The sequence below is a fragment of the Phaseolus vulgaris genome, chromosome 11, assembly GCF_000499845.2.
Source record: "Phaseolus vulgaris cultivar G19833 chromosome 11, P. vulgaris v2.0, whole genome shotgun sequence".
NCBI classification, from domain to species: domain Eukaryota; kingdom Viridiplantae; phylum Streptophyta; class Magnoliopsida; order Fabales; family Fabaceae; genus Phaseolus; species Phaseolus vulgaris.
Genome location: NC_023749.2, coordinates 18,582,721 through 18,602,763, shown reverse-complemented (window position 1 = coordinate 18,602,763; position 20,043 = coordinate 18,582,721). Strand labels below are relative to the sequence as shown.

The following is a 20,043-nucleotide window of genomic DNA, read 5'->3' as shown; positions in this document are numbered from 1 at the left end:
AACAAAAGTGCTTTGGTTAGATCTTCCAAATAGCACACCAAAACAAATTAAAATGCAAAAAACAGCAAGACAATTATGGAAATAAGATGAACAACATGAAATAAAGAAGAACTAGAAATGAAAAGACCAAAAGCAACTCATCTTGAAGAACCCAAGCTCATGATACCAAATGATGGCAAATTTCATGAAGGTCTTCTTGAATCATGTAAGATATGGTGCGGAAGCTATGGATGTGTGTGTGCAAGATCCTCCTAAGAGTGGTGTTGATCTTGAAGGTGCATGATGTGTATGAATATTGGGAGGTTTGGCCAGCCCAAGGAGAGGTGAAGGATGTGAAGTTTAGAGCCTAGAGTTCTAGGGAGAAGCAAAGCTTGGCACAAAATGACAGCATAACTTTACTCACAATAAACTTGAAAATACAAGGTGTAGGCTCCTCTTTTTATAGGCTAAAGAGGACCATAATGCAACCCTAATGCTAAACAAAATGAAATGCAAATTTACATCACATGGAGCACATGGCCATGTGGAGAATCCTTCTAGAAAGTGACCAAATCTTTAGCAAATCTAGGTCAAGTCTCATGGAATCAAGTTTATGCTATTTACACCACAACTAATACTAAGCTACCCCTAATGGGCCTTCATGTAGCATAAAAAAATCTGCATGGATTCGCTTGGCCATGGGCTTAGCAATTTGGTCCTAGACGCTCCTTTCATTGGCCTAGACGCTCTCCACCTTGGGCTAGACGCTCCTCCCCTTTGGCCTAGACGCTCCTCCCTTAGCCCTAGACGCTCTTGGTTTGGCTTTGGATGCTCATGTCTTGGCTTTTGTCGTTCTTGTGAAGTTGTGCTTGGCCCTCTTCCATCAGAGATGGTTGATATACCTTGCATTGGAAGAAAATATACATGGTATAGACCTAATGGAAAGGCTAAGAGCAGACTTGACATATTTTTAACTACATTTGAATGGTTGCAACATTGGTTAGGCAACAAACAATATGTCTTAGATAGACAAGTATCTGATCACTGTGCCGTAGTGCTAAAAGCAAATATAGTAGATTGGGGACCAAAACCATTCAGGTTTCTAGACATTTGGCAGGAACATAAAGAGTTTGATAACTTTGTTAAAGATAAATTGGGAAGTTATTTGGTTCAGGGAAATGAAATTTTTGTGTTAAAAGAGAAACTGAAAATGCTAAAGAGCGATTTGAAAGGGTGGAATAAAGATGTTTTCGGTTATATAGATAAGCTCAAAGTGGATATCTTGAATAAAATACAAGAGCTTGATAGGAGAGATGATGAAGACGAGTTAGATGAAAACAAGATTAGGGAACGAAGAGAGCTCTTGAGCTAGTTACAAGATATCAATATGAGGAATGAATCCTTATTACAACAAAAGTCAAGAGCATTATGGTTTAAGAAAGGGGATTCCAATTCTAAGTACTATCACGCTTCAATTAAATGGAGGAGGATGGGGAATGAGATCAAAGGAATACATTGTTATAACTCTGATAAATGGGTGGAAGAACCAAGTATGGTGAAGGAGTTGGTTAAAGAATTCTACAAGAAAAAGATGTCGGCTGTCGAGGATATTGGTGTCAGGTTGGATAATGTTGAATTTAAAGAATTAAAAGATTATGACATCAAGTTCTTGACTGACCCTTTTGAGGATAATGAAATTAAGGAGGCTATATGGAATTGTTACAGTAGTAAAAGCCCTGGCCCAGACGAAGTAACATTCAGTTTTATTAAAAGTATTGGGGTTTGTTGGATAAGGACGTGATGGGTGCAGTAAAACATTTTCACAGTGAGGGGAAGATCCCAAAGGGATGTAATGCTTCATTCATAACATTGATCCCAAAGTCTGAGAATCCTCAATCTCTTGAAGAGTATAGACCCATCTCACTTGTAAGATGTTTGTACAACATTCTGAAAAAAGTGTTATCTAGAAGGATTAAAAAAGTTATTGAGAAGGTGATAGATGGATCACAATTAGCTTTTTTATCTAATAGAGGATTATTAGATAGTGTCCTTGTTGTGAATGAAGTCATAAGTGATTTGAAAAGAAGGAGGAAAAGTGGGGTGGTTGTAAAACTTGACTTTGAAAAGGCTTACGATTCAGTGGGTTGGGAGTTCCTACTGTACATGATGAGTAGATTAGGTTTTTGTGAAAAATGGATACAGTGGATTAGAGCATGCCTTGAATCAACTACTATATCGGTATTGGTAAACGGTAGCTCGACAAAAGAATTCAAATCGTTTAGAGGCCTTAGACAAGGGGATCCGATGACACCATTTTTGTTTTTGATTGTTGCACAAGGTTTGGTTGGACTAGTAAAACAAGCGACAAGAAAAAACTTGTTCTCAGGTTTAAAAGTTGGGGATAAAAAAGTGGAGGTGAATCTACTACAATTTGCTGATGACACTCTCTTTGTGTGCGAATCAAATGTACAAAATATTTTGAGCATCAAGGCTATGTTAAGATGTTTTGAATTAAGCTCTGGTCTCAAAGTAAACTTCCACAAAAGTAAAATAGGAGCAATTGGAGTAGACATGTATGAGGTAAAAATGTACTCGGGGATACTTCATTGCAGCCTAATGGATATACCATTCACATACTTAGGCCTGCCTATTGGTGGTAATCAGGCTAGGTGCTCCTTCTGGGATCCTGTATTATCAAAGATAAGAAAGAAACTCTCGGTATGGAAAGGGAGGAATCTTTCCTTCGCGGGAAGAGTTTGCCTTCTAAAATCTGTCATCAATGCCATACCACTATTCTTTCTATCTTTTTTAAAGTCCCGGTTGGAGTATGCAAGGAGGTCACAAAATTACTGAGGAAGTTCCTATGGGGATGGGGAGCAGAAGGGAGGAAAATTGCCTGGACTAGTTCGGAGAACATTTGTAAAGCGAAAGAGGAGGGAGGGTTAGGTATTAAAAGTATTGATTTATTCAATAAGGCACTCTTGGCAAAATAGTTATGGAGAATGGGTTCCACTAAGAAGGGTCTTTGGAAGGATGTTCTTGAATCGAAGTATGGATTATGGAGTATGACAAACTCATTTACACCGAATCGAAATAGGTATAAATCTAGATGGTGGAATGATTTATCCAAGGTTAGCCTTTCAGACCAAGGGGACAATTGGGTCAATTCAAATATGGTTTGGCAACTTGGATCCGGGGACAAGATCAAATTCTGGGAAGATGAGTGGCTAGCCAATGGTCAACTCAAAGGTAGGTATGAAAGAATATATAATAATTCTGATCTTAAAGACAAGACTATTGGTAACTTCGGAAGCTGGTCTACACAGGGGTGGGAGTGGAAATTTAGCTGGAGAAGAGAATGGTTTGAGTGGGAAAGAACGATGATAGAGGAGTTTATGGAAAACTTATCACAGGTGTCACTATATCCAAACAAAGAGGACCTACGACTATGGAATGATCCTCCATTATACACATTTTCAGTTAAATCTGCTTACAATAAGTCAATTAACCAAACATCGGAGGGGGGGGGGGGTGGTATCAGGGGTGTTCGAATATCTTTGGAATTTAAAGGTTATGCCATCAACTCAGTTTTATGTGTGGAGGGCCCTATCAAATAGGATAGCAACTAAGATGAATTTGCATAAAAGGGGAGTTTTATTGGGGGATACAATATGTGTTTTATGTGGAAGGAAAGAGGAGTCAACCCCACACATTCTTGTTACTTGTGATGTATCAACTAAGGTTTGGAATATGTGCTTTAACTGGACATGAATTAGTTCGGTAAATCATAATGATTTGATTCATCATTTCGAACAATTTTCTTGTATGTGTTTTAACCAAGAAGGCAACAGACTATGAAAAAGTCTATGGGTCTCAGTGGTTTGGTGCATTTGGAAGCATAGAAACAAGGTTATTTTTAACCAAACAAAGATAGATGCAGAGGAAATCTTTACTATGGCACAAGTACAAACATGGGTGTGGATGAAACATAAAGTAAGAAAAGTTAAGTTCTCCTTCTCAGATTGGATTTTATCCCCTTTAACATGCATTAATATGGAAACAAAATAAATATAGATAAGCATAATTACTGTTTTCTCAATTAAGTACATGGTTTGCTGGTTTTGTTATAAATCTGTCAATGACTTATTCTATGATCACTGTTATGGGTATGTATTATATTTTGAACTAGCTGAAAGGTTTGGAAGGTAGTGTTATGTGGTGCAGGTTAAAGTGTTAGAAGAACACATGTCAATGGCTGGTATTCTTGGCTTGATTATGCTGTTGGCAGGGGGCAGATTGACGAAGTTGATGTTGGCAAGGTATAAGACACCCCATCTGGTGAAAATTTGAAGGAAAAGCTTAGGTTCAAAGGAATGAAGTCTTGTTACAGTCTCTCCACTAGAATGGCACAAGGCTCTTGTTACATATACAAACTTTAAATTCTATTGAAATCATCTTTTTGGGGAGTTGAGTGTAACAGAGACGAACTATGAAGTTTGAATAGAATAGATATTGGTCAGGGAATAGTATTGTGCTTTTTAGATCTTACAGCAGGGAGATTGTGGTTCTCTATAGCTAAGCACTTATGCTTGACTATTTGTTTATCCTTTGTTTTAGTGTATTAAACTGACCACATAGGAACAACTTTCTTTCTTTTTAATGTGCTCAATCGTCATAGGACCGAGTCAGATTTTTTGTGGTTTTGAGCGATAATGGCTTGTTTGGTGGTCTATGAGTGTAGGCAACAATTTATTTTTTAGTAGTTTTTTTTTTTTTTTTTTTTTTTTTTTTTTTGTTTGTTTGTGGGTTGTGGGTTTGATCTTGGTTTTGGGATGTAAGGGTTGATCTTGTGGGCTCCGTCATGATATGTATTTTTTTTTTTACTTTTTTAGGAGTCTTCTGTATAAGGGTTGGAACACCCCTAAAGTGTTCCCTTTATTTATTTAATTAATTATTTGTTGAAAAAAAAAACATATAACAATTGTGAATTGTAAACTTGAGTATATTTTTATTAATTATTATTTTAATTTTTTCATAAACTCTTAATAAAATCCTTTGACTAGAATATGAATGTGCTAATGCTTCCATCCTTTGACTAGTAAATCATCTTACTAATCGTCTAAGACCGTCTAGTAAAAATGTTTTTGCAAAATCTTCTAAAAGATTGTATAACAAGATGAATAGAATAAACAAGAAAGCATGAACAACAACAAGAGTAACAAGAGATAACACACAATAATTTATCTTGGTTCATCTAAAGTCGGGCTACATTTTGTCCCCTTAAGAAATCGCTGAAGAACTTCCACTATCCAACACTCTTGGTTACAACAAGTACTCTCATCTTTCCAAGGTACACCGAGTATTCTCATATCTTCATGTTATAATGAGTATTGACACCTCTCTTGGTTACACCATCTTAAACTCCCATTGAAATTAAGAACTTTTAAGAAAAATAAAGAGTATAACTTCATATGTGAAGAATTACAATGATTTAACACTCAACCCAAAAGACTAAATGCTTTAACAACTTGATTATACACTTACTGTAACTCTTATGTTTTCAGCAAGATCACTTGAATAACTTGAATTGCTTGTCTTGCCTTGCTTTTGCCCTTTTATATAGCTTTTCAAATCCGTCATTTGATATTTGAATTAGTTAAGTTTAGGTTTTGCAATATCTTCATATTTTCATCTTTTTGGTGTTAGATGCTTGAAACAGAAAATTTAAATTTGTAATATTTTAATTTATTTTTGCTTTTGAATCTATTTAAGAAACTAATTTGAAAGTATTTGCAATATGGGTGACACGAAATCTCTACAATTAAATATGAACCTGAAAATCAACACAAAATGTAATGAACCAAAATTAAGTAAAATGTATGAGATGTTGTAGATTATAGATTATGTACTAATCAAATAATAAAAAGTTATTATTATTCTTAAACTATACAACTGGACAATTCAAGATTGAATACAATTAGTGTTGATACAACCTCTACTAATTTAATATAAAGTTTACCAAGAAGAAAGAAAGTTTTAAAATTGAGAAGTACTATACAAGTTAATCTAACAAAAGTTCAACATAATAAAAGTACGAAATTAAAAAAACTAATAATATTTATCAAAAGTTAAACATACGTGAATCCAATATGAATAAGTTTAAGAAAAATAAATACTATCTAATTTAAGATTATATAAATACTAATTAAATATAATTAAAAATGAATAAAAAAAAATGGAAAGGATAACAGTATCGGGATCGCACACGGACGATGATAAGATTGAGAGTGATTATAAACATTCATACAAAAGTGGATGATAGTTGCATAATCGACAAAGAAAGAAAATAATTGAGCACATCAACAAGATGGAACAATTCACACATGTGTCAAATTAACTTTTCTAATTTTTATCTTTTGACTACTATTGACTCCGTTGTCAACACGTTCTCATCTTTTTTAAGAACAAGTCACCATATTTTTTTAACAATAGTGACTTTGTAATCATCATGATTTTACATATTAATGGATTATTTTGTAAGGTTGGAGAAAGTATATAAAAAATAAATATGAAAACCCGATTATTAATTCTTAAAATAAAAAATTCATAATATTTAGAAAATTAAAATTTCATATTTAAATGAAAATATACTTATCATTATTAGTTACCATCAAAATAAAATCAAATTTAAGTAACTAAATAAACATGTATTAACACTATTACATTATCCGCTTTTATTCATTTCATTATATTTAAAAATTCAAAATATCATACATATTAAATATAAAAAATTTAAATCCAGTTAAACCAAATATTTCTCGGTTTAAGCGAAGAAAATTGTGAAAAATTTTGATTTCAAAATTATTTATTAAATGATTTTTAAATTGGTATCTAATTAGTTACTAAATTTAAAATTTAAATAATTAGTAATTAAAATCTTGATGTCTAATTAAATACTAATTTAGAAACTATCTAACAATAATAGAAACTAATTTAAAAACAATTTTTTTTAATCTCTAAAATATCTGTAATTTAGTCACTATAATAACTAATTATTTTTTATCATTAAAATTAATTTCATTTCATGATTTTCTTGTAGTCTATATAAAAGTTAATTTTAACTTATAAAAATTTAATTTAATTTATTTATATTTGATCTTATTTCATACATGGAATGATGCAAATCTAAACTTATAGTAATTATGATTATGATTCTATCTACATTTATAATTTTTTTTTTGGTTTTACACAGAGAGGACATGATGCTTTTTGAAAACAATTTTCCAATCTACTTAATCAATCTCCTTCTTTACTCATTACTAACTGGGAAACTCCCAAAGGATTAGCCATTCCGAATTAAAAAATACAGAAAATAAAGACATTCGAGGTAACCACACTAAGCTTGACGCATGAATGTGCTGTTGCACACTGCTTTGTCCTTAATAGTAGTTTATTAAATTTTATAATATTTTTATTAGAAATTAGGAATTATGTGAGTTGAAAGTTTGACAAAAACACATAGAAATAAGAAGTACCACCAACACAGATTTTAGACTAAAATTGATGTTTTGGTATAATATCATTATAATTGAGCTGTTCTTTTTATATTAAAATATATAATATAGATTAAAAATATTAGTTTAACTAAAATATATGCTAAAGTATAATCATGTTATCATTCCTACATTCCAAAACCTAACATTACTTCTTGATATTAATTATTTAATTAATTAATTAATGTTATTTCTCTTCATTGCCTCTAACACTTTTTAATTATCAGATGGGATGGTCTCTCTCTCTCCAAAGCAATCTTAATAACTGAGGTAACCTGGTTAAAATGTTTAATCAAATCTATTTTTCATAGTATATAAGAGATAAAGATGATAAAAATAAAATCAGGTTTAAGATGAAATAATTCAAACTCATAAATTAAAGTAAAAAATGTTTGAAATTTAGACCTAAAATCAACTCAATAGATCAGGCTGGACCCATAAGTTGATCCAAAATATTTAAGTCTATTTTAACATTCTTGACTACTAACTGACTTTTTTTTAAATAATTAATATTGGTAAATTTGTATTTAAATAAAGATTAGTCGTATGAGAAGTAAAACTCACTAAAATTTGTATTTTTAATTAAATTTAACGAATAATAAGAAGAGGAATGCGACCAGAATTATTTATAAAAAATAGCGAAAACGGTGGTGTATTTTTTCTGTTAAAGGAGAAAAATTTGTACTAATTAAATATAGTAAAAAGTGAAATATTTAAAACATATTTGTATTTATGGAAAAAAAAACTACATATCTTAACACAACAGAAAAAAGAAGTTAAAGATGGTATGTAAAAAATATTCTTTTATGAAAAATCAACACATAAAATAAAATATGTCACGCCTCGTTCCGAGTAACATTTATTTTTTATTCGACTTTTATGTCAAAATTTATGACCATTTGAAGCTTTTTTATGGCCATTTGAAGTTTGTTCATCCTATTATTGACTAAATGAAGTTGCCACAAACCCTAAACTACGGACAAATCAACACATAACATGCAAATATGTCACGCCTCATTCCGAGTAACATTCATTTTTTATCTGATTTTTCTGTCAAAACTTATGACCATTTGAAGTTTTTTTATGGGCATTTGAAGATTGTTTATCCTAATTCTCACTAAATGAAGTTGCCACAAACCCTAAACTACTGACAAATCAACACATAACATGCAAATATGTCATGCCTTGTTCCGAACAACTTTCATTTTTTATCCGACGTTTCTGTCAAAACTTATGACCATTTGAGGGTTTTTTATGGGCATTTGAAGATTGTTTATCTTAATATTCACTAAATGAAGTTGCCACAAACCCTAAACTACTAATTTTTTTTTATCGACAATAAAAAATAAATAAATAGGAACCACTTCAGGGGTGGTTCAACCCTTGTACACGTACTTGCCTAAAACCTCCGGAACTTCTAAACATACCAAACTCAAGTGATTAACCTCATGCAAACCAAAGGTTCTAAACACCAGTCAGAAAAGGAAAACGAAGCTGACCTACAATTAATAGAAACCCACAACCAGACTTTTACCTGTACCAAAGAAAAAACTTCAAATGCATCCCCACTCCTCTTTTAAAAATTATGTTATTCCTGTGATTTCATATTTCGCTCACCACCCCGACCCAAATTGTGTTCCAAACATTATTAATCATTTTTGAAGCACGACTCATCCTAAATTGATCAAAGTTACTCTTTAGCTCAATTTGGGACACGACCAGAACCCCAAGCCACCTATGACATAAACCCCAAACTCGCCTAGCAAAGTTGTAGTCGAGAACAAATGGCAACAAGATTCTTCCTCCAACCCACACAAACCACACATCAAGCTATCCACCAAAACCCCTTTTCTACTCAGATTTACCCTAAACTACTGATAAATCAGCACATAACATGCAAATATGCCACGCCTCGTTCTCAGTAACATTCATTTTTTATCCGACTTCCCTGTCAAAACTTATGACCATTTGAAGTTTTTTTTATCCTAATATTAAATAAATGAAGAGGCCACAAACCATTAACTACTGGCAAATAATCACATAAAATGCAAATACGCCACACCTCGTTCCGAGCAACTTTCATTTTTTATCCGACTTTTTTGTCAAAAGTTATGACAATTTGATGTTTTGTATGGCCATTTAGAATTTGTTTAACCTAATATTAACAAAATGAAGTTGCCACAAACCCTAAACTACAAGCAAATCATCATATAAAATGCAATTATGCCATGCCTAGTTCCGAGCAACTTTCATTTTTTATCTGACTTTTATGTCAAAAGTTATAACCATTTGAAGTTTTTTTATGGCCATTTGAAGTTTGTTTATCCTAATTTTCACTAAAGGAAGTTGTCACAAACCCTAAACTACTAACAAATCAACACATAAAATGCAAATATGTCACGCCTCGTTATGAGCAACTTTCATTTTTTATCCGACTTCTCTGTCAAAACTTATTACCATTTGACGTTTTTATGACAATTTGAAGTTTTTTTTATCCTAATATTAACTAAATTCAGTTGCCACAAAACTTAAACTACTGACAAATCATCACATAAAATACAAATATTGTTGAACCAAGTGGTGTTCAAGTTTTGAAGAATCCAAACCCTTTTAAGGATGTTGAAGCCTTGGTTGTGCTTGATGTTGCTGTGCTGGTTTAGCTTAGTTCTGGGGTAGTTTATATGTTGTAATCCACCCTTTGATTAAATCTAAAGCATTAGCATTCTCAATCTTTGTGAAAGTAAAATGTTTTCAAACTAAGTTAAAACAACCGATTGTTTTATCGAAACAACCGATTGTTTGTACTTAGGGGTTTTGAGAAAAAGATTGAAAACTGTTTTTAAAATGGTTGAACTGTTAAGTACCAAAAACAACCGATTGATTCGAGGAAACAACCGATTGTTTGTTTTGGGACCATAACAGAAAAACTGTTTTCTGTTTGACTGAGCTTTAAATGATTTAACTGCTTACGCTCCAGTCATTAAATGCTTTGATCAATCTTTTAATGCAATTTAAGAGTTTGTTAAGATTTGATAACAAACTACATCTTTGAATATATTTAGAAAAACCAGATTTGAGAATTAAGAATCTTTGACAAGTTTTTCCTAAGAGTTTTGAGTTTTTCAAAGAACTGAGATTGCAAAAAGTTTGTGATTGATCAAAGTGTATGGAATAAGATTCTGCTTGTATTGATTTCAGATTATCTTCTGTAACAAGTGTAATCCTTGTACTCTGTTGAACAAGTATTCGTTTCTGTGTTTTGCTGAGATTGGCTGTGTGTTCTTGAGGGTATCAAGATCATCAATCTTAGTGTTGGTGTGTTGACCAATGAGAGTTTGTTTCTTGAGGTGTTCAAGGTCATTCTCTTGGTTGTTGTGTAAGTGATCAAGGTGTGATTTCTTAGTGGATTTCCTCAGGGTTCTAAGAAGACTGAATGTAGCTCTGGGTTTGGAGTGAACCAGTATAAACAACTGTGTACAATTTCTCTATCCCTATCTCTTTAAATTCAGTTTTGTCAATTAATAACTGGTATAAACAACCGATTGTTTCGGTAAAACATCCGATTGTTTTTCCAGTATTGTGCTTTTGCTTTATGTTTTGAAAAACTGAATTCTTAATCAAGGTTTTCTTGAAGTATTTTCATTCTAAGCTTAAAAGTTTACGAAAATCTTTCTTAAACAATTCACCCCCCTCTAGTTTAAGGCCATATATTCTAACAAATATGTCACACCTCGTTCCGATCAACTTTCATTTTTTATCTGACTTCTTCATCAGAACTTTCATTTGAAGATTATTTATCCTAACATTCACTGAATGAATTTGCCACAAACCCTAAACTACTGTCATATCATCACATAAAATGCAAATATATCACGCCTCATTTCGAGCAACTTTATTTTTTATCCGTTTAAATGAAGACTTTATAAATAAAGTGTATTACAACACCTTTTCTTATTTGTGATAAAATTATTTTTGCATGCTTTTGATAACTTCATCCACGAGGATTCCTCATTTCTTCTGAGAAAATTGTTGCATCTCTTTTAGACTTGGAACATGTCAAAATGGAAAATTAAAGTTGGAGGAATATCAACTTTAATGCATAACCAACAAGTCATTAACTAAAGAGGTAAAGTTTCTTATTGCCCTATAATAGAAAATTGTTTTTTTTATCTTTAATCTAATTTTCAAATCTGAATACTAGTAGGAAATTGATTTTTATAAGTTTTTTACTATAAATATTCAGGAGCTTAAAATTTGTAAAAGATAAAAAAATATATTTAATTCTAAATCAGGTGTACATGTATAATCTTAGAATCAGTATTACAAACATTTTCCAGATAAAGTTTTGAGAAGCATCGAAGATTTTGCTCAAGAGAAAAATGTCCGAGTGTGTTCATGCCCAAATTAATAAAGGTCCTTTTCTGCTTCAACTTTTTACTTTAATAAATATTAAACAGACTTCAATTCCATGGTTGACCAAAGTCTAATGTCTTGAAGGATGTGAAGTTCAAAAAAACAATTACTTTTTGGTCATATTATTGCGTCATTTGGCAAATATTAGGACAATTATACTTCACCTAGATTAGGTCAGAAACTGCACTAATTGGTTAATAATATTTACACAAATTTAATTTCAAAAGAATGCTTGATAAAAAAAAAAACTCATTCAAATGCAATAATTATAGATTATTTTGCTCTTCTTTTCTAGCATATTTTCACAAAACACTTTTTACTTGTTTTCTTGTAAAAGTTTTGTTGATTATTTTAAAAAAATTGCAAAGAATATTTTTTACAGTACCATCTTTAACTTCTTTTTTCTGTTGTGTTAACATATGTAGTTTTTTTTTTCATAACTACAAATATGTTTTAAATATTTCACTTTTTACTATATTTAATTAGTACACATTTTTCTCCTTTAATGACTTGTTGGTTATGCATTAAAGCTGATATTCCTCCAACTTTAACTTTCCATTTTGACATGTTCCAAGTCTAAAAGAGATGCAACAATTTTCTCAGAAGAAATGAGGAATCCTCGTGGATGAAGTTATCAAAAGCATGCAAAAATAATTTTATCACAAATAAGAAAAGGTGTTGTAATAGTACACGTTATTTACAAAGTCTTCATTTAAACGAATTTATCTAAATTAACAAATAATTATTTTTAATAACACTATATAAATAAAACTTCATTTCATTTTATTTCAAATGCAAACTAATTTTATTTATTATTTTAAAAAAATGAAATTTAAGTTGATTTCAATTTAATAAAACTTAATTATAAAAAAGTATTTACATATATTTAGATACTATCAAATGTAGAATTTTTAACATATAATTTTTTACAAGACTATATAGGTAATTTGTAAATGAATAGTAATAACCGTTAACGAATACTGTTATCATAAGTTATAAATGACTATATAATCGTCTTGAATTTAATATAATTTTATAAAATTGACTTATTAATTGAAATGAAGTTTGTATATATTTATATAATATAAATTTAATTTATTATTTTTTGTTGATGTAGAATTTCAATCTATTAGATTCTTAGTTTTTAAAAAAATCTTAAAATAAAAAGAAATGAGGGAGAGTATCTATCTCTAAACAAACAAGGATTGGCATAGTATAGTGTAATAAATGAGTGGCAGAAACAAACAAGAGTAAAAGGTGGGACGATAATGTGAACATAAAGGGTAGAGACAGCGCCACAAATTGAACAGTTAGAGTGAATAGTCACCATTCTCACTATCATACATGAATCTTTTCAAATATGAACACAAAGTTAATGATGAATGAGAATGGACTCAAGAAATATGCTGGTGCCATCTCTTAGTTGTGAATTCCCCTGGAAACTTCGTTACACAAAGTGTTGTTATATTAGATAATTAAGAATACAACGTTTCTACAAAATTATATAACTATGTATATGTAATTACTCTGTTATCGATAAAAAGAAATTACTCTGTATTCTTACATGCAGATTTTTTATTTTATTATAAATTTCTATTTATTTTTCACTTTTATTATTTTAGTAACAAACCTGATCACCCAACCTGAAAAAATTCAGATAGTTTGGTTCCCACTGTTATTTTTTTATTTGAAAAAAACTAAAGTAATTCATAAATAGATTAACATTGATTAAATAAATTTAGATATCTCATAAATCGATCTGCGCTCATCCTTTCTATGCTTGCATGAGTATTGAATGAATTATTACTTAATTCTGACTGAACAGCACTGCAATGAGTTTCACAATTGAAACTTGAAAGTTAATAAATATTTTTTCGTGGGATATTTTAGTAAAATTTGTTGTAGTTATGTTTACAATATGTTCTTGAATGGGTGTTGGGGTTTAGAAAACGATTGTTTTGCTCCTTTTTTCGATTGGTCGCTGTCACTATTAACTTTCTGCTTCGCCTTCATCTTCTTGGTCGTCTGGTCTCACAAGTTAGGATGGTACCTGCAGAAGGCACTCCGACGATCAAGTCAGTTAGGGTGTCGACACTCGATTGTCAGAGTACTATAGATAATGACATACCTGATTCTTGGAATCTGTGATATTTATATTACTTTAATGGGCGAGATTAGGAGGTTGGTTTGTGTTTAGGATTGTGCTAAGCAACCTTAATTATGGATTAACCCTGCTGACTTGGTTAACCCATCGCTCGTTGTCATGGGTAGGTCGGCCATGCGTCGTCAAGTGACCTTCTCATTGTAGTTGAATGGTTGAGTGGTCGAGTCCCTAACCGACTCACTAAGTGATTTGGTCGTCCCAGTACACAATATTTAATTTTATAAAAAAATTATGTTTTTAATCTATTTATTTATTTATTAACTTTTACGCTAATTAAAATTTAGATAATAATGAATACTTATATATATATATATTGTATTAATTGGTACTAGACAAGTCAGTCTCGGATTTGGTGATTGACTGAGTAAAAAAAACATCTCAAGTTATGCCATGTATAACAGTAACGACAATTACAATAACACTAAATGAGTCACATTCATATCCCAAAATATGCGGGAAATATCTCTGACAAATCAGCTAAATATTTCAATATACCTATGTACCAATATACTTTCCTATTAATCAGAGATCACGATGCATATCAGTCAATAACTGATATCCAGTCCATCATGACAAGGGCCCATAACCAACACTATAAATAAAACTCTCTCTAGAGGTGTAAGGTACGCTTTAATCAGCTTTAGAGAATATACCTAAATCATAGCATTGACTTGAGCGTCGGAGTGCAATCACAGGTACCTCCCCCGCCCGACCGAGCATTAACATTGAAGAAAGGAGACTTGAAGGAATCTAAAAATCACCAACACGTCAACAATTGTACAACCAGTTTTAGGTACTATCTAGGTCCCTCTTTGTCCATACAAGTATATATATATATATATATATATATATATATATATATATATATATTTAAGTGCATTACCCTCCCTAATCCTATCACTTTTAAAAATGTGGGTTGGAGGAAAAAAATAAGATTATACCTCTGATGATTAAAAAAATGTTTATAACTTTTTTTAATAACTTAAAAATAAAAAGGGATAATAAAGAAATTATCAAATACTAATAAAGTTTTATATTCCTGGGTAGACCAAATACGTGGTGATTATAATTGCTTCCGCATATAAATATCATAAAATCAGTATTTTATTTTTCCTGGGATCGAAAGACTACAATAACAGCAACAATTATTTTCCTTCCTCTTAACTAATTTTCATCTTAATTTCTTAAGAAAAAAAAGAAGACGTGCAAGTTGAGTCCTATCAGGGTATTGATTAATGTTGAATTAATTCCTTAAGACTTAATGGGACCAAAAATATTAGCTTTTTAAGTGTACTTGTATAGACGAAGCCTAAATAGTATCTGGAATTGATTGTACAATTGTTGAGGTGTCAGTCGCTCAGTTACTTCCTTGCTTTTCAATACTCTAATTCTCCTTCCTTAATTTGTCGGCGCTCAGTCAGGGTTGACATGCAAAAAGTACTCCGACGATCAAGTAAGTGTTTAGTATTTAGAGCATATATTAAGAATTGATAAACAAATGTACCTTACTCATTTGATGAGGATTTATTTACAGTGTTTGGTCATGAGACCTCTGTTATGATGGACTGAATCTATCAAATATCAATGTTAACTGATTTCTAGGAAGTTTCTCTGATTTCCTAGGATGTTACCTAAATTTGGTGGGATGTGATCTTGATTCTCAGGGAGTCTCTACAACTGCCTTAACTGCTATTTATTGTAATTACTTTAATTTGTTCTAACTCGGTCGATCGGTCGTTGAGGTCGTGTGACATGGCTCATCCGGTACCGACTGGTACACTTGTCCCCAGGCTCAAGGAACGTTTACTTCTAAAGATTTGAGATGTGAATGTTGGGTATCTCGAGGTGAGAAGTGACATGGATGCATTACATGTTTATGTTAGAGATGGGACATGCGTCCTTTCAACGCGTTGTTCGAGCTTTAATTTTTTTATCAAAGAGCTCTAACGGTTCAGAAGCAGTGTCATTTCAAATGTCAAGTACTATGCACCCTTGGATGAATTTGAATCTAATGGTGCCGAATGGGACGATGTTTTGTTCTTTCCCTTTGTGAATCTATAAATAGAGGTGTGGGTTGAACTGTGCCATGTTTGCCTCTGCTATCATTGTTTCTAAGTCATATAGAGCTATCCGAGTGCCGATGGCTTTTCAACTTCCTTCCTTTTCTGCATTTGTGCTTCAAGAGGTTAGTAATGACTTCCTCTTCTGGGTCTTTCAGTCTTCCTTCATGTCCGTCTTCTCCTGAGCGTACACATGTCGAACCTAATGAGGTAAGGGATGTATGATATTCTAACTTGTCGGTCGACCTTGCTAGCCGACCCGCCTTGTTATCCAAATTATGAATGAGTTGATCCACGCGTCCTTGATATCCCTACCTGTTTTAGGAGTTCGTCCGCTTTAGATGATTTTTTTGTGTAAACTTTCTATATTAAAACCTGACTTCCCTTCGGATGTGGTTACAATCAATAATTGCAATCATACCGATTGGGTTTGTCACGGTCGAGAAAACGGTGCTCATGATTTTTTCTTTTTATATACCTGTCTTTTTAATGATCTGCACATAACCCTGCCGTTCAACGAGTTTATCATGGGGGTTCTTATGATCCTCAATGTTGCTCTAACCCAACTTCATCCCAATTATTGGGTGACCCTCCAAGCCTTTAGGTTGATTTGTGATGCCTTTAGGTTGATGTTGTCTCCTCAATCATTTCTTTTCTATTATAATTCCCACTCGACCAATCCCGTGGGTTGGTTATCTTTGACAAGCCGTCCGGGCAATATCATTTTTAAACCTTTTACCTCGTCCTATAAAAAATTCAAGGAGAGGTACTATAAAATGTTGATTGAATCGGACGGTAAGCCATATTTCTATGACTCGGAGGGGAAACCGAAATTTCTATTTCATTGGACTCGGTTGCCTACCTGTTACACTTATTGGTCGAGGTCATTTATGAATTTGCAAGATAAAGAATTTTTTGTGTATTCGATCAACTCCCCAATAGACTTCCTACTCAGAAGATCTTAACTGTATATGAGTCGGCCTATCGATGGGCAAATTTTTTCGGTGTGTTTTGTTTTATGCACTTGTATTTTTATTTAATATGTTGATTGTGTGCTTAATTTTTTTTTTCTGAATTTGCAGAGATAATGTCATAGGTCGACCTCAGTTTCATCAATGTATTAAAACAATTAAGGAGGCAAGCGACCAAACGACAAAAGGGGTCGGTCGAGCAGATGAGGGTTGACACATCCACCCTTTTAATAGACCTAGTCCCCCCTCCAACGACGAGCAGTCGACGAAGCTGAAGAAAAGGGGAAGACCTGCTCGGTCACTTTAACCTCGTGTGGAGGCGGGGTCATCTTCATTTACCCCTCGGTCTTGGACGAGCGTCTACAACTCGCCAGGGGTGTACAGGTTGCTCTTACCCCTAAGGAGGAAAGCATTATGGCAACAACTCCTACAAACGACTTGGTTTTGGGCCTCGTCAAGATGTTAAGTCGATCGCTCATGGTGAGCCGAACCCTTGGAAGCGACCTGGAGAGAAATTCAACCATGGTGATGGCGAAGTTAAAAGTTGAATTGAATGAGTCATCCAACTCATTGAAAGCGACCCTTGAAGCGATGGGGTTGCTAGAAGATAAACTGTGCCAAATCAATACTAAAGTTGACAATGTGAAAAGTAAGATTACGGCCCTTGAAACTGACTTACAAGTCAAGCAAACGGAGTGACTGAAGGCCGAGGAGGAGGCAAAAACAAGACGAAAGGCCCTGGCCGAGGAATTGGCGCATTATCAATCGTTTTTGCTTCGGATTAGTAAGCAATGCTTCAACAAAGGGATCCGCCAAGCAACATATTTTCATGGAGTTCCCATTGATGATGCCTGATATGACGAGAATAAAGATGTCATTAATGGTGAGTTGGTCTCGGTCGGGGGGAAGAAAAATAAGAGGAAGAACGCCAAGGTGAAAGCGGTGGCGTGGAGCCAACCAATGAGGTCGAACACTCTCTGCAAAAGAGTTGTTCGATCCTTTGTAAATTTATTTATCTTTTAAAAATTTCTTGGGCCCGGGATGTGGGCATTAAACAATGTAAATACTTGCCTTTAATTAATGTAATGTTTATCTTTATCTGAGTGGCTTATGTTAGAATATATGACTTTAAACTAGAGGGGAGTGAATTGTTTAAAGAGAGTTTTCGCAATCTATTCTGCCTTGAATGAAAATACTTCAAGAAAATTTTGATTAAGAAATCAGTTTTTCAAAACATAAAGCAGAAGGCCCAAAACTAGTAAAAACAATCGGTTGTTTTATCGAAACAATCGGTTGTTTACACCAGTTAACAAATATCAAAACTGAATTTAAAGAGTTAGAGATAGAGAGAATGCACACAGATGTTTATACTGGTTCACTCCAAATCCAGAGCTACATCCAGTCTTCTCAAAAACCCTCTGAGGAAATCCACAAAGCAATCACAACTTGATCACTTACACCACAACCAAGAAAGTGACCTTGAACACCTCAAGACACACACTCTTCTTGGCCAACACACCAACACTAAGATTGTTGATCTTGATCCCCTCAAGAACACACAGCCAATCTCAGCAAACATAGAAACAAAACTTCTTTCATAGAGTACAAGGATTACACTTGTTACAGAAGATAATCTGAAATCAATACAAGCAGAATCCTATTCCACAAACTTTGATCAATCACAAACTTTCAGCAATCTCAGCTCTTTGAAAAACTCAAACACTCTTAGCAAAAACTTGTCAAAGATTTATCTTCAAATCTGTTTTTCTGAATTTATTCAAAGATGTAGTTTGTTATCAAATCTTAACAAACTCTTAAATTGCATTAAAAGATTGGTCAAAGCATTTAATGACTGGAGCGTAATCAGTTAAATCATTTAAAGCTCAGTCAAAGATAAAACCGTTTTTCTGTTATGGTCCCAAAACAAACAATCGGTTGTTTCCTCGAATCAATCGGTTGTTTTGGTTTTAACATCTTAACCATTTGAAAAACAGTTTTCAAATCTTTTCTCAAAACATCTAAGTGTAAACAATCGGTTGTTTTAACTTAGTTTGAAAACATTTTACTTTCACAAAGATTGAGAATGCCTATGCTTTAGATTCGATCAAGGGGTGAATTACAACACTCAAACTACCCCAAAATTAGACTATAACAGCACAGCAACAGCAAGCACAGCCAAGGCTTTATCATCCTTCAAAGGGTTTGGATTCTTCAAAGCTTGAACACAACTTGGTTCAACAACTTATCTTTTTCTTATGGCAACCGATAATACTTGTTGAACTTGATCTCTTTAGTTTTAACTTATAATAAATTTAATAGTTTGAAGTACTGACCGAATGATATTGAATTTGACCTTTTAGATAAAATAAAATTAATGTTGACCTAGCGTACGCTTGAAATAATCTTCACGGGTTTTCTTTAGATAACTTGTAGTCAAATAATCATTTAATATTTTTGTTATGTTGTCCGGGCTATAAACTTTGGCACACTTCTTGCAATGAATTATGATTTTCTTCAACAAAATTACGCGTTAGGCTTCAAGGTTCAATAGAACGTTTAATGAACCAACATTATGTCCATATCAATCTTGTTATGTAGTCATTCGGTTGGGGTTGTTAATTGTTAAGCAACTTCCTTAGTCGATAGCCATTTCTAAGGCAAAATTTCTGATTGTGGGCATGCTTTTATGCATGTAATCGGTAAGGGTTGCTAATTGTTAAGCAGACTGCTTTAGTTGATAACCATTTTTATGGAAAATTCTCTGATCCTGTATGCGTGCAGTCGCTAAAGACATTTAATTGTTAAGCGAACTGCCTATCCGACTAGGTCTTCGTAACTTCAAGTTGATGTTTTGCCTTATCAAAAAGATTAATGTAATGCGTGTTTCAACTGAAATAACAACA

At 32.9% G+C, this 20,043-nt stretch overlaps 1 protein-coding gene across 1 annotated transcript; it reads left to right on the top strand.

The window, feature by feature from the left end:
- The first annotated feature begins 868 nt into the window (after positions 1 to 868).
- On the top strand, positions 869 to 1,351 carry LOC137836029 (uncharacterized). The gene has a single exon (XM_068644839.1). It carries the CDS (start codon positions 869 to 871, stop codon positions 1,349 to 1,351), a length of 483 nt encoding a protein of 160 aa, XP_068500940.1.
- The last annotated feature ends 18,692 nt before the right edge of the window (positions 1,352 to 20,043 follow it).

Bases quoted from the DNA above. Each gene is read 5' to 3' on its own strand.
- LOC137836029 (XM_068644839.1), top strand. From the start codon at position 869: ATGGTTGATATACCTTGCATTGGAAGAAAATATACATGGTATAGACCT.